The 13,486-nt window shown below is 36.2% G+C and overlaps 2 protein-coding genes across 4 annotated transcripts in view; one reads left to right on the top strand and one right to left on the bottom strand.

Moving 5' to 3' along the window:
* Window positions 1–1,162: 1,162 nt before the first annotated feature.
* Window positions 1,163–9,683, top strand: MRPL46_1 (39S ribosomal protein L46, mitochondrial; the record flags this gene model as incomplete). Of its 2 annotated transcripts, none has more annotated exons than XM_035732765.1 (5): window positions 1,163–1,221; window positions 3,342–3,673; window positions 5,374–5,516; window positions 7,922–8,041; window positions 9,396–9,566. In XM_035732765.1, the coding sequence occupies 5 exons, from the start codon at window positions 1,163–1,165 to the stop codon at window positions 9,564–9,566; spliced, it is 825 nt and encodes a 274-aa protein (XP_035585845.1). The 2 variants fall into 2 exon arrangements, with proteins under 2 accessions (XP_035585845.1, XP_051067099.1); XM_051216508.1 differs by lacking the exon at window positions 1,163–1,221 and adding an exon at window positions 2,525–2,620 and having other exon boundaries at window positions 9,396–9,683.
* The window catches only part of METTL15_1 (putative methyltransferase-like protein 15), a 23,231-nt gene continuing 19,341 nt past the window's right edge, over window positions 9,597–13,486 (bottom strand). For both annotated transcript variants that reach the window (XM_051216507.1, XM_012936479.3), the window contains 2 exons: window positions 11,913–12,228; window positions 9,597–11,093 (listed from right to left, as the gene is read on the bottom strand). In XM_051216507.1, the coding sequence (XP_051067098.1) occupies window positions 11,004–11,093; window positions 11,913–12,228 (406 nt within the window). In that variant the 3' untranslated portion in view covers window positions 9,597–11,003. The remainder of the gene's footprint in view (window positions 11,094–11,912; window positions 12,229–13,486) is intronic.

Genomic DNA, 13,486 nt, shown 5'->3' with positions numbered 1-13,486 from the left:
CATAAGGCTTGTAGGCAAGTTGACGAACCCACGTGAGGTTGCTTACTAAGACTGCCAAACGCAACGCTTCAGTATATATCCGCTTATCTGTACTGTTATTCACCTTTGAAACTTCTGTCTCGCGTACTTCCTGACTACTGGACAGAAACAACACAAAAATGATAACTGTATCGCATGCTTTCCTCTCGTTGAAACCAGGGGCTCAGCGTTTCCGCAGTGGTTGGGTTCACTGTCGTTGTGATACTGAAGTACTTTAACGGAACTACAGGTTTATGTGGAGTCATCTCTGTCCGTGGCTCTGTTTTTTTTTTGCCTACAGTGTAGAAAACGGAACTAGTTAAAGGGAAGTATAAGATCCAATTGAAAACGACCGTATAAATTCCCACCAGTATATTCAAGACGTCAAACACAGACTCAAGCAAAAAAAACGACCAAGGAAGCCACGCCCCGAGCCCATACACCAATGGAATTATCAAATCTTGCTAATCACACAGTATCTGTCAACAGCCCGTAGCAGCGTGTGAGAGTTAAGTAGGGAATCGGAAAAGGAATAGTTTTCAAAACGGTGGAAATGCGAGATAAAGACGTTAGACGAACCTCATTTATCTTATTTAACGTCCGATTGATGAGTGGTGGCTGATTATGAAGTATGGAATTCTTTAATAAAGAACAGTGGTACAAAGACTGTAGAATGCTGAGGGAGCGTATAACTTCAGCCAACCTATGTAGACTGTATTAGGGTCCTAACGAATCAAAAGCCAAACCCCTTATTGAAGGTAACTTTAGGATAAACACAGGCTAAAAAAAGAGATTTTACTGGCACATTAAGAACCATCAGTTAACCGGTCCTCTCGAATCTTGGTTGAACAAAAGCCATACGAAATAACAGATGAAGCTCGATGATCATCTAACACTCAAGAACCAACCAGCATGGTGGTTTACAGACCGGTTCAGTCAGTAGGTGGTAGTCGAGATGAAGCTCACGAGAACGATATGTAACAGTGACGTCGGCCATCATGTGTCGTAGACCTTTACACCACTATGATGATTAGTGCGTCCAGATTATGTCGTCTGTTAGACCTCACGACTATTAAGTTCCTGCATCTGATGATTGTAAACTTCAGAAACCGAGAGGATTTAACCAAGGCGCTTTAGGCTTTGTATGGCCTCTAGATCGGCCTCTCCAGTCACACCAGATGTTGTGAACCCCGAATTAGGCCAGTAAGGTAACATCGAAGAAAACCCTTTGTGTTGATTGATCTTGATCAGCAACCCACGGTACATAACACAGAAATCACTGTCCCGCTAGTACGATACGCCATACAAGCAAAATACCTACTACAGCCGGTTCTCACAGAATTTGACAACTCCTCTTAATCAACAACCTGTCAAAAAACCATACGACAAGTGCTGCTGTAGAGAGGTACCAGTTGATTATACAAACCGTCAAGTGCCTCTATAACAACGTAATGAGAATTAGGAGCAAAATGGAAGGAATCGGAGACGTTTAGTTTCCAAAAGTTCTGAAGATCATGGCCCTATTTGAAACATTGCTCTCCCTTGACATCATGGATGAAAAACGAACTTGCAAGTCATAACACTTTTCAGATACACAAAAGTACACAAAAACGAGGTTAAGTGGCAATGTAGGTTAACAATCACTCCAAAGCCACAGCACCATACTACCAAATTAACCAAGCCGGCAAACACATGATGATGTTGTTTAAATGTCTGTGGAATAAAGTGGCAGATCGGAGAAGTATATCGGCCCCCCAAAGTTTCTGACGCCTAATAAGATGAGATAAAATGGCTGGGATTTGATCCATCATTACTTTCAGATTTCAACACCCCACCCCAAAAACTCAACAAGCAATACACCCCACACGAGGTAGTTCCATAAGCGACTAGTCACAATTAGTGGAAGTCCAGAACCGACTGTATATGTGGTTAGCGCCATGAGACGGGATAGGGATGAAAAACCCACAAACAAGTATCCACCCATGGATCACTATCTGCCTATTGAACCATTGTGTCTGATGCATGTCTCATACATTATCACGGTTATCACTACCAAAACTCAAAAATTGCTTCCCATGTCTCCTATTATCATCTTCGTTTCTCTTCTTGTTTTTTTCAATTCTGTCTTCTTACACATTACCAATAGATTAACTTACTTACATTCTTGAAAAAATCGCCTTCTCTTTCACATTAATCATCACTTTATTACTTTCACATTAATTATCACTTTATTACTTTCACATTGCAGTCAGCCAACCTGCTATCTGGCAATGTGATAACTGCTAACCTGAGACAAACGCACTCACTCAACTACGATATACAAATCCACAAGTAATTACCAAACGGACTAGTATTAGTGCATTCGAACGGATGAACTACCACTCACTGGATATTACCAATTACCTAAGGCCGTATTAAAACAACGAGAAACCACCTCAAAGAAACCAATCTGTTTATACGAGCTCATGAGAAAGATATTGAAGACATTGGAGTTTCAGATGCTATTGTATATTGAAAGCGCGAAAGTATGTCTGTAGGTCACTGTGTGTTTTCGACGGTCGAGGTCATATAGCTGATTACTTGCTTCTCTGGCCAAGAAAAGGTATTATTTTTTAGATAAAGCGTTAGAATATAAAAAATGGGAATACCATAGGTGCTCTTGAGGTTCATGAATTTTTATTGCCTACCCAGCCACTAACTCTGAGTCCATATAAATAAGTTAACAAGCTTGTAAACATTAAAATACTTTCACCTAGTACGAATTATTTATATATCGGGGTTCCAGCTTTTTGGTATCGTCTTTTGTGGCTCTTTGTTGTGATGGCCATGTCCTTTTAGTTATTTGGTTTTTTATCACAAATGCACCTACCTGAATTTCTTTTTTATAACTGCATTTCTATGGACGCAATGAATTTAATTGTTATATGTTGACCGAAATACACTACATATAGGTCAGGCCGTGTTATTTTTTCATCCTCATTATAAGGGCTTTTATATTACAAGTGTAAACCAATAAAACACTTAAGGGTGTTACAAGATTTTGTCAGTTTTTCAGTCTCCGGTTGTAACAGACCTGACCCTAACCATGTGATGGCAACCTGCAGTAGTGACTCATATGATGTAATACCACTGTCTTTACAAGCATACACATATAATGTTGATTTCAGGAACTTGGTAATATAACTTCCATGTATTGTTCGTCCTGTGTATGTATAGGATAATTTTATATATCATCGCAAACTAAGGACTTCATTGGAAGCATACGTATCAACTCAGTTTTTGTCACCATTCAGTATATAATGTTTCTTTTCCTATTCTCACAGTAAGTTGGTAATGTCTCGTTCTCTGGTTATATTGAAAGATATCAAGAATTGGAATATCTTCAGTGGGTTGTGTATACGTCGGCCCGCGGTTATTGCACCAGAATTAAAACCACTTGAAAAACAAGTAGCCGACTTAATTGAAAAGGTCGACTTTGAAAAAAGCCACTTGTCGGCACATGAATTAAGACATGAAATTGAAACCAAAAGAATTGCTAATGCCCTTTCAAAAGGAATAAGTAATATTGCACAAGAATCACTTATAACTGCTCGTGAAGCGGAAATAATGTGGGAGTTGGAGGCTGAGCAGTATAAGCCAGCAGAACGATTGACAGGTATGTTTTTTTGTCAGAATATTTTATTTCTGACTCAGTCGTTTTTACTGAAAAAGATCCCTTGTTTTTAAGGTTTGTTAATAAAAAAAGATCAGAATATTTCTGTTTTTATAGCGAATCATAAATCACTTAGAGCAAGCTTACTCATAGTGAATATTTCTTAAACAACTTGTATTCGTAGAACTGAATTTTCTTTTAGCATTTAGAGGCATTCCGACGTATATGCACTCAATTAACATCCAAAAAGGATGTTAGCTCGTGTTGAAGGTACATTTGTTCCTCTGAAAATGTTGTTAATAGTATTCACTAATAATTATGAACAAGTCAAAAGAATAATTCTTCCAATTAGGTTAAGTTGGAGTACAAGAACACACTAAAATAAGGTTGTCGATCCAAACCCCAGAATAAGAGGATTAGTAACGACATCCTTACTAGTAAAAAATCATTTACAGAAAAAAAACGAGAGGTGTAGGGAGAATTTGGGGCTCGGGTTCAAAAGTCAGTCAGCTACAACGTAGGACCAGGCACATATATGCATCGGTCCATGTTGTCCAAGTTGCATTAGCTCAGCAAGATAAACACCGGATTCATAGTAGTTAATTCAATGATGGTAATATATAAAAGAAGGATTGCATATAAGGATATAGTACAGGAAGAAAGAATTAGTACGTAGAAAGATATGAAGCGACTTTAATCTCATAGTTTAAGGAAAGACAGATAGTGTATACATCTATGCCACTGTGATCGATTCTGAGCCATGTCATCAAGAGTCTCCAACCATTGGTTACGATAGTCACCCAGACCCCAACCAAGTAGTCTGCATCTACCGACATGGCTCGAAAGGTTTTAAATAACCAGTTTTAACTGTTTTTGAGCAGATTTCAGATTATAGACTTCTATGTTAAGAAAAATATTTTTGGATTTATTAACACTTAGAGTCAAATGAAAGCAACAGTTTATGTAAAACACTATAACTTACACCTCATCTACAATTGATGTATGTACAATTATCACCGTTTAGACTATCATGTTTAAATAAATCATCAAACTGATCACCTTCAGCTAAGTATTCGTAGAGTATGTGACAACTTTTAACTTTTATGAAGGTAAACTAAAATTGATTCCAATAAAAATACACTTGAAGAACCAGTTGTACAAATCTTATCCTTGATGGGTGTAAATTGGTTCTTAAAACTGTTGGAAGCGGCTCAGTTATTAAAGGATGAAAAATAGGCGGCGCCTCTTCTCCGTTCAAAAAGAAAAGAGTAGTTATATTGAGGCCATGTTTGCCAGTGCATTACAACTTCTTCAATGGGGTCTTAAATGTTATGCAATCGAATGGCTTGGAACCTTATCACATGTCTCAAAACAAAGATTAGTAACGGTAGTACTGTAGTTTTATTTCATTTTCCATCTAAACGGTTTAATAGTAGCCAAATTTAATGAAGCTAAAAATAACTAAGTTGTTCCTTTGGAGTTAAACAGCGTTAAAATTCGAAATAATCGTTTTTAACTATTCCTGAATCTAATATTAATACGTGGAAGTGATTTTAGATGGTTCCATCTTATGAACGAGTATCTGTAGCCCAATGTAGTTGTGAGAGTTACAACTATTCTCACTGACGTTCAATAAGAATGATTTCACGCTTCGTTTTAGTAATTTCTATCACAAATAATTTTTTCCACTTGATCTCTTTTAGAAAATGATAAATCTGAAAATTTAAAGTCCGCCTGGCGTGCGTTAGATAAACCTTTGTACTTGTTAGTTCAATCCCCGAAAAATGTATCTAGTGGATGGAATCTTCCAACTGCACCAGTATCCGATGGAAAAAATTTAAGACAGGTAACTATATTGATGTATCTGGTTATGAAAACGTTTATATATAATATTCTAATACTTCATAATATAGCCAGTGTATCGTCAAAATGCATAGCATTTTTCCTAGTACTGGTAACACCACTGTACAATCTTCTAAGATTGCCATAAAATATCAATTTTTATGTTTCCTTAAGTTCGTACACTCCATATCAAAAGTATATGGTGACTTGAAAATACATGTTAATTGGTTCTTCAAACTTTTAATACGCAGAATCATGTTTTTATAGAGTTATGTATAAGCTATGTATACAGAATATTTGCACCATTTGTTTTTGTTTTTCTGGAAACAACAAATGCTTTCCTATACAGGATGATATTCCTTTCCTTCTTGTTGTATATCGTGGTGTGAATACGGTTTAACTGTTATTGTGTAGCAATAAGAGATATTAGGCTTGCGCAATCAACAGTGTAGTGTGTAATATCGTGAGGCTCAATTATGATTCAGAAGTTAACAGTATTAGATAATACTTACTTTAATAACACAACTATCTGCAAAATATTTAACACAAAAATTAATTAGATTAAAGCAAGAACAAGTGTAGCAGAATAAAGTGAAATCAGTTATTTTGTCAGCTGCTTACAACTTAGAAACAATAATTATTATAAATTCACTTGGTGTTTTTTTGCTTGTATTTTCCCATTGTTGTTTAGGACTGCAATTGATCAGTCTCTTATTGACATATGTGCATTCTGTGCGGATTGCCTCGATATTGCCTCAAGTCACAAGCATGATGTACAGAATTGATGGTGACTAGCAGTGAAATCCATAACGCGCGTATCGTCCTATTTAGGACTCATCAGCTGAATGTACCTGAATCCCAGAGTTGATGCTCACTCGAGTCAATCCTCATTGGATGTACATATGCTAATAAAAGACTGATCAATTGCAGTCCCAAACAACAATGCGAAGATACAAGCAAACAAAAATAAGTGAATTTAAACTTCACACCATTGCGAAAACAAGTGGCTATCAGAAGTCAGTAGGTAAATGGATAATGCGATGGCGTTTAAAGCGAACGGTACTGGGTTCGAGTCCCGGAGTGAGCGTCAACTCTTGGATACAGGTACATTCAGCTGACGAGTCCCAAATAGAACGGGACGCGCGTCCTAGATTCCACTGCTAACCACTATCCATCTTTGCCTAATAATTATTATGGTTTATAGCAATGTGCATACTTTATATAATCAAATAGATCATAGTAGAATACCAACAACAGTTATAAAGAGAAACATTATAGGGGTGAAGTGAATGAATATTTACCAACTAAAAATTCCAGAATAAATTCTTAAACACATGGAGGTACGTTCCTAGAGCATGTATATAAAATTTTGATAGAATAACATAATTGGATGAGTAAAGCTGAAAAAAACCCAACATTGAGAAAGGAATCTGCTATTACGAATACGAACTAAGATATTACGCAATTGGATAGCAGAAACTTGAAGTTACCAGAGTAGTGATAGATTTACAACGGTTTCCTTTCGAATTTATAGGTATGGCTTTTTTACAGCGATGGCCCTTTGGTAACGTCGTAAATTCAAATCTGTTTAAGTATTTATGTTTGAAAGGTTTTAAAATATCAAGCCATGGCATTGTTGAAAATACGTTGACTTTTTGATCTTTATTTTTTGTGGAATATACTCGGAGATTCGATCATGAATTCTTCTTTCTGTTCTTTCGAAGTGAATGCTCTGGCATGAGCTGGCGAACTGATAAGTGCAATCGGACGTAACCGGAAGAGGGGATTTGCCCACTTTTTTCCTCCTCGATGTGCTATTTGTTTGATACATAGAAAATAGTTTTGCGGCTGGACATGTCCTCTTCAGTGGAGCACTTAGTCTAGAATTAATCATGCTCGCTTTTTTGTCACCTTTCAAACTGAGTTGTAAGAAGGTTGACTTTTTCTCGACTGTGGCAAATTTCACTCTTTTTTTTCTTGTTTCCCTATAATTACTGATGAACTTTTGTGGATAATCATTATCTCGCAGACATTTTTCAACCATAGTTAATTTTTCAGTCTTCCGTTCTCAATATAGTGTTTTAACCAAAACCTTGTAGCTTATTGGACAAAAACTATTGAAGTTCAAGTAAAACCTACTCCAAGTGTCTTTCCGATGAATAAATCTTTCTATATGACCATTTGAATTGTGCTGAATACCAATATCAACAAAATAAAATTTACCATCATATTCATGCACTATTGTAGATTATACAAAAAACAATATTGTTTATAATGAAAAAGTAAATTTCGTAGGTCATTTGTACCAATTCAAGTATTTATAACTTAATTATTTTGTCTACCAATATCATCTGAAAGAAATCACTACTATTCTTATTTTAAATTTCATTCACTTTTGTCCCTCTCCAGGTCGCTGATTCTATAGCAACAAGTTTATTACCACCAGGAGCTAAATGGTGTATATTTGGCAATACACCAGTTGCTGTTTGGTTGACTAGAGATAGAAATAAAGAAGATACTGGTACACAGGTAAGTGTGTAATTACTAAGTGCTAATAGGTTTTTGTTTGTTTTTCAAAAATAGTAGAAATCATCTAGTTGGGTGGTTCTTAGAGATCTGTTTGATTTTTAGAGGAAGTTTGTTTTTATCATAGGCTGACATTTGGGGGGTCATTGAGACCTAGTTGTTTCGTCATGGTTTGAAACTTTGGATATTCTGAACTGAATGGTTAACTCGTGAAGCTTTCATTCTTTCTAGACATTATCTCTACCATACCCTCTGCTTTGTAGTGATCAGGCTTGTATATCCGTATTGCTAAATCAAACTATATTATTACTATTATTATTAATGGCTTTATTCAATATTATCTTTTTGGTACAATATAGAATTCTCAGCACAGGATATTGGTTTCTTCAAGTTCTACCAGTTCCAAAAGTAGAGCTGAAGACAACTCAAAGTCTGAGGGCAAAGTTGTACTGCCAGCTGTATAGAAATATGACATCTGCAGGTTCGTGGACACGGTGAGTCCACCTAGGGGAGTTGGAGAACCCTGATTCCAAATCAATGGTGCACATGGGCTCCAGTATCCTGAAGGAACAAATGGCGTATGAACTAATCGTTGGTCACCGGCTACCATAGGACTGCATCTCCTTACGATGCTCCACTGCTTTGTGGATCAGAACTTCAGGTCAAAGGCTCCGTGTGTGGCCCCCTAAGAAAACCACCTGCTTCGGTTTGGGCACCAGGGCAGTATCACAGCCCTCACATATATCGAATGAGATTTTTGTGGCGCATATGTATTCGGTGCCTCCTTGTACCAATGTTTATGTGTCTAAATAAATAGACTAGTGTAAGCGATCCAGTGTCGTATGTATTATGATATATTGTGGTATGTGCTACTGATATCGATAGATATAAGTAGTATGTATCACCAATCGAAATTTAAATGCCTAAAGGCAGAAGATCGAAGGAAAGAGTACGAGAACAGAGAATGATTAGTGTGGAAACGTAGGAATAATCAAATCTGAAACGACTGATTGACATTTTGCAAATAAAGTATTTACTGTATGGTTTTTTTTTGCAATTTTGTGTTCAAATTACATTCGATTGTCCCCACCTGTGTTTTCGTTCAGAACAATGTGAGATGATTAGAAGAGGTATGTCGCATATATATTTGGTGCCGCCTTGTACCAATATCCATGTATTCAAATAAATAAATAATAATAATAAATGACATCTGCAATGATGATGCCTCTCAACAACGGGTAAAGATTGTCAATGTTAGAAAATAACACACCTAGCCTAGTACAGATTTCTGTTGACAGAACAACATATTACCAATCATAATGATATTCATATATTCTCTTTCTGTTTATTTTTATAGGTATACTTTTTCAACGTCTATGTTGATAGACATTGGCATGGTGAAGATTTAATTATAAATAATGATTCCAATATTAATAATTTTGCATGGATACCAAGAACTGAATTTAAAAAATTTATTCAACCAAAAACACTTTTAAAAACTTTAAAATCATTCGCTATTGACTATTGAATTCTTTATTTATTCTCTCTCGTCATTGTACAGAAATGAAATTGTAAATAACTTTTTTTTTCTTCTCTACTTCAAATAAAGTTATATTAATGAATGACTTGATATAAGTTTGTACGTTAAGTGGAATTATAAGACAAATTGTCTAAATGACATTGAAGTTAATGAAATTGCAAATTGGATTAAGTGTTTGGTTGAAGATTAGCATCATGGGTACAAGAAGGCACCAAATATATATGCGCCACACAAGTCACTTGATTTGTGTATGGGCTGTGATACTGTCCGAGAGCCCATACAAAAAGTAGGTAGTTTTCCTAGGGAGGGGACTCCCGGAGCTTTTGACCTAAAAGTCTGATCCACAGGGCAGTGGAGCAGCATTAGGAGATATAGTCCCATGGTAGTTGGTGACCAACGATACGTTCATAAGCCATTAGTCTCCTTAGGATCCTGGAGCCCATGTCCACCATTTGTTTGAAATCAGGGTTTTCCAGCTCTCCTAGATGGATCCTCCATATCCACCAACCCTGTTAAAGCGCCGAACATTTGTTTTCCGTTCTCTCTATTCCGCAAACAGCATCCCCTTCCCGAGAAGACAGTGAGTAGGACTTCCCTGGTAGTAGCTGTATACGTGTGGTCATGTGAGAGCATTTCGAGAGGACTGTCAAGAAATATCAAAATCGGAATCTGCAATACGGATGTCAAGACAGTTCTACTGTATGGAGCTGAAACTGGGATAACTATCACAACCATAATCAAAAAGATACGAGTAGTTACAATTAATGTCCGTTAAACGAATACCACCAGCAACAGACAGCTGTGGGAGAGAACAAACCGACTTCCATCTGAAGAGGAAATTAGGAAAAGATGATGGAAGTGGGTGGGACATACATTACGGAAATCACCAAACTGTATCACGAAGCAAGCGTTTACCTGGAATCCCGAAGAACACGCTACGTCGGTAATTGGGAACAGACATCAAAAGGATGAATAGCAACCAAAAAGGATTGTCCATGACAGAGTTGGATGGAGAGTGCTGGTGAATGGCCTACGCTCCTCGACGAGGGGTAACAGGCTTAATCAAGCAAGTCAATTCAAGTTGTATATATATTGGGACGGAAACTGATATAAATTGTAGTGCTGAATATTAATAACAGGAAATTGTACAAATACAAAGTGACGAAAAAAAGCCCCACTCCACCAATATTTATGGAAAGTAAGATCGATTATATCAATTTAATTGGTGCAATAATTACAAATATGTACAATTACATTTCTCTAAAAAAAAAACTGAATATGTACAAAATATAGCTTCAGAATTGGGACTGTTTAACAAAATTCAACTGAATTGTATTATCCACACATTTAATACTCTATACATCATACACCTTGATCAGTAACCTAATCGTTTATTGTCATTGCTTCCTTAATCACTTTTTCTAATTATGCTCTTTTCGCTATACGTAATTTGGCTGAACGACTTCTTGGATTAGAATCTATCTCCGAATCGGTAGGAGTTATAGGTCCAATAACCTTTAAGAAAAAAAAAGCATCTTAATGTTGAAAACAACTGATATAAAACCAGATGTATCAAGTATGAAACCAGTACATTGTTAAAATCATCATTTTTTTCGGTTTGTATGACAAACGAATCTGATAAGTTTTAGGTTGTTTTTAAGAATAAGTCAAAAGTTTATAATTTTTGAAATAACGCGGACTGTAGTAGTCAATGATAAATCATTAACAGTGAGGAGGAATTCAGTTGATGAGCTCTAAATGGTTTAAAATTCGCTTTAAGCACAGGAGTATTAGTTACCATCAAGTATTATTTGAACTATTATTCATTTACTACATTAAACATTAATAACTGTGTACTAAATGGAACTAACTAGATTTATTATGTAAGTTGTATACTGATGATGTATGCTATCTATAGTCGAAGTGGCCCATGTGCACTATTGATTTGGAACCAGGGTTCTCAACCCCCCCCTAGAGAAATCCTCTGTATCTACTAACCCGGTGTATACGCCGAATATTCGCCTTAAGTATTCCCAATTTCGTAAACAACACTTCCCTGATAGTGGTTCTATACGCGTGGCCATATGATATTATTTCGAAAGGGAGAACGAGCTCTCTTCACCCTCGGCCATACAAGACCATTCAGGGGCCAATTATAGACAACATTGAACTTGGAAAATATGTTCATCGGTTCAAGTTTCCACCATATATCAATACAATCAGATGAAAATATTTAAGATGAATGTCGGACTATCAGAAGTAGTAACATTATTATTAGTAGTAGAAAACATTATAATTCAAGAACCTAGATTATCACAGGATTATTTAACTTACACAATTCCATTTCGATTTCATCTGTCCCAGAGATCCATCTGATATTTCATCATTTTCATATTCTTTTCTTTTATTAGTACATTGAAAATTCAGACTTCGTTGTGATAAATATTTTGATAAAGATAGATGTTTACAATCATAATGGAATGCCCATTTGATTAAACGATCTTCTAATGAATGAAATGATAGAACAACTAAATAACCACCGGGTTTTAATAAAAATTCAGCTAATTCTAGACCGATGCATAATTCGTTTAGTTCGTCATTAATGAAAATACGTAATGCTTGGAATATACGTGTAGCTGGATGAATTGAGCTGAAAAGAATGATAAATACGTAGAGAGAGATGAAAACATGTGATCGTATATAATATTGATTGGTCATAGGATAGTGAATAATCATATGTATCTACTTCTGTGTTGATTGAATTCTATCAACCAAGTTACAGTATTATCACTGGTCTAAGTGAATCGATACCTTAAGTACAATGTTAGGAAGTTAGGCGGTTGAAGGTGGTCGATAGGAAACTCTTTACAAATTTTATTTTGTATAACCTGAGACTCATATACAGCAAGGCATACCTACAAACTTCAGGGTTAGGGTGTGAGCTATTTAATTACTTTACAAGTGCTAAATACCCCAGTTTTGATGACATTACCTCCGAATGGTTGCCTTCGGCGGTTGCATCAGCTTAAGTTGTCTTGATATTCCTGTTGACTATCTTGTTCGACTAACTTCTGTTCAAGAAATTGGTTGACATTTTCCGCATAGAATGGCTAATAAGGTTTATGTCGACATGTCGCCTATTGATTGCAGATTGACTTTAATTTCATGTTTCTAGAAATTTCCTGTCATTTTTCGGATTTCCTCGATTTCTTAATTATATAAGTGTCTGTAGTTGTCTGTGTACATTATTATGAGTGATAAGATGTCGTATTGTCTTACTGTTGTGTAACGTTCGTATAACGTGTAGGTACTGTTATATCCCGATGAGAATTATGAATGGTAACTTTTGAGAACTATTTATGGATCAATACGATACATAAATATTTTACTATATAGTTGTTAAGTGACCAAACTATTCATATTCACGTTCCTCTTATTATAAACTTTATTTTGACCCATAGACTATTCGAACACTTCACTTCTATCTGAAGTTTGTGCTGATGATGTCGTTCAGAAGAACGATGAAAGCTCCACGACCAAACCATCCAGCTCAGAGAACAAAACTTCATCAAAATCATCCACCCGAGCTACAAATCTTCTCTATCACTATCATTATACGATTCACCGTTCTTGAGTTATACTCGGTCCATTAATTACAGTCTCCCACATTCACAGCCACTTTTAGTTAGATCTTGTACAAATGTTATTTTCCATTTTATGGTACAATGTGGTCTGTTTGGTTGGTATATAAACCCAGCATGTTCGAAATACATAACGCAGAAGCTGAGATTTGCTTTCTGGACTTAACAGGCAGGGCTAGGTAAGAAGAAGAACCGATAAAGACTCTGGACTGTTTGTGCTGATTTCTATGTCATTGGTCTGGCCGATAAATCAATGTTGTCCAATTG

The sequence above is a fragment of the Schistosoma haematobium genome, chromosome 4, assembly GCF_000699445.3.
Source record: "Schistosoma haematobium chromosome 4, whole genome shotgun sequence".
NCBI classification, from domain to species: domain Eukaryota; kingdom Metazoa; phylum Platyhelminthes; class Trematoda; order Strigeidida; family Schistosomatidae; genus Schistosoma; species Schistosoma haematobium.
Note: the sequence above shows the minus strand (reverse complement) of the source record. Positions and strands in the feature narration are given on the sequence as shown.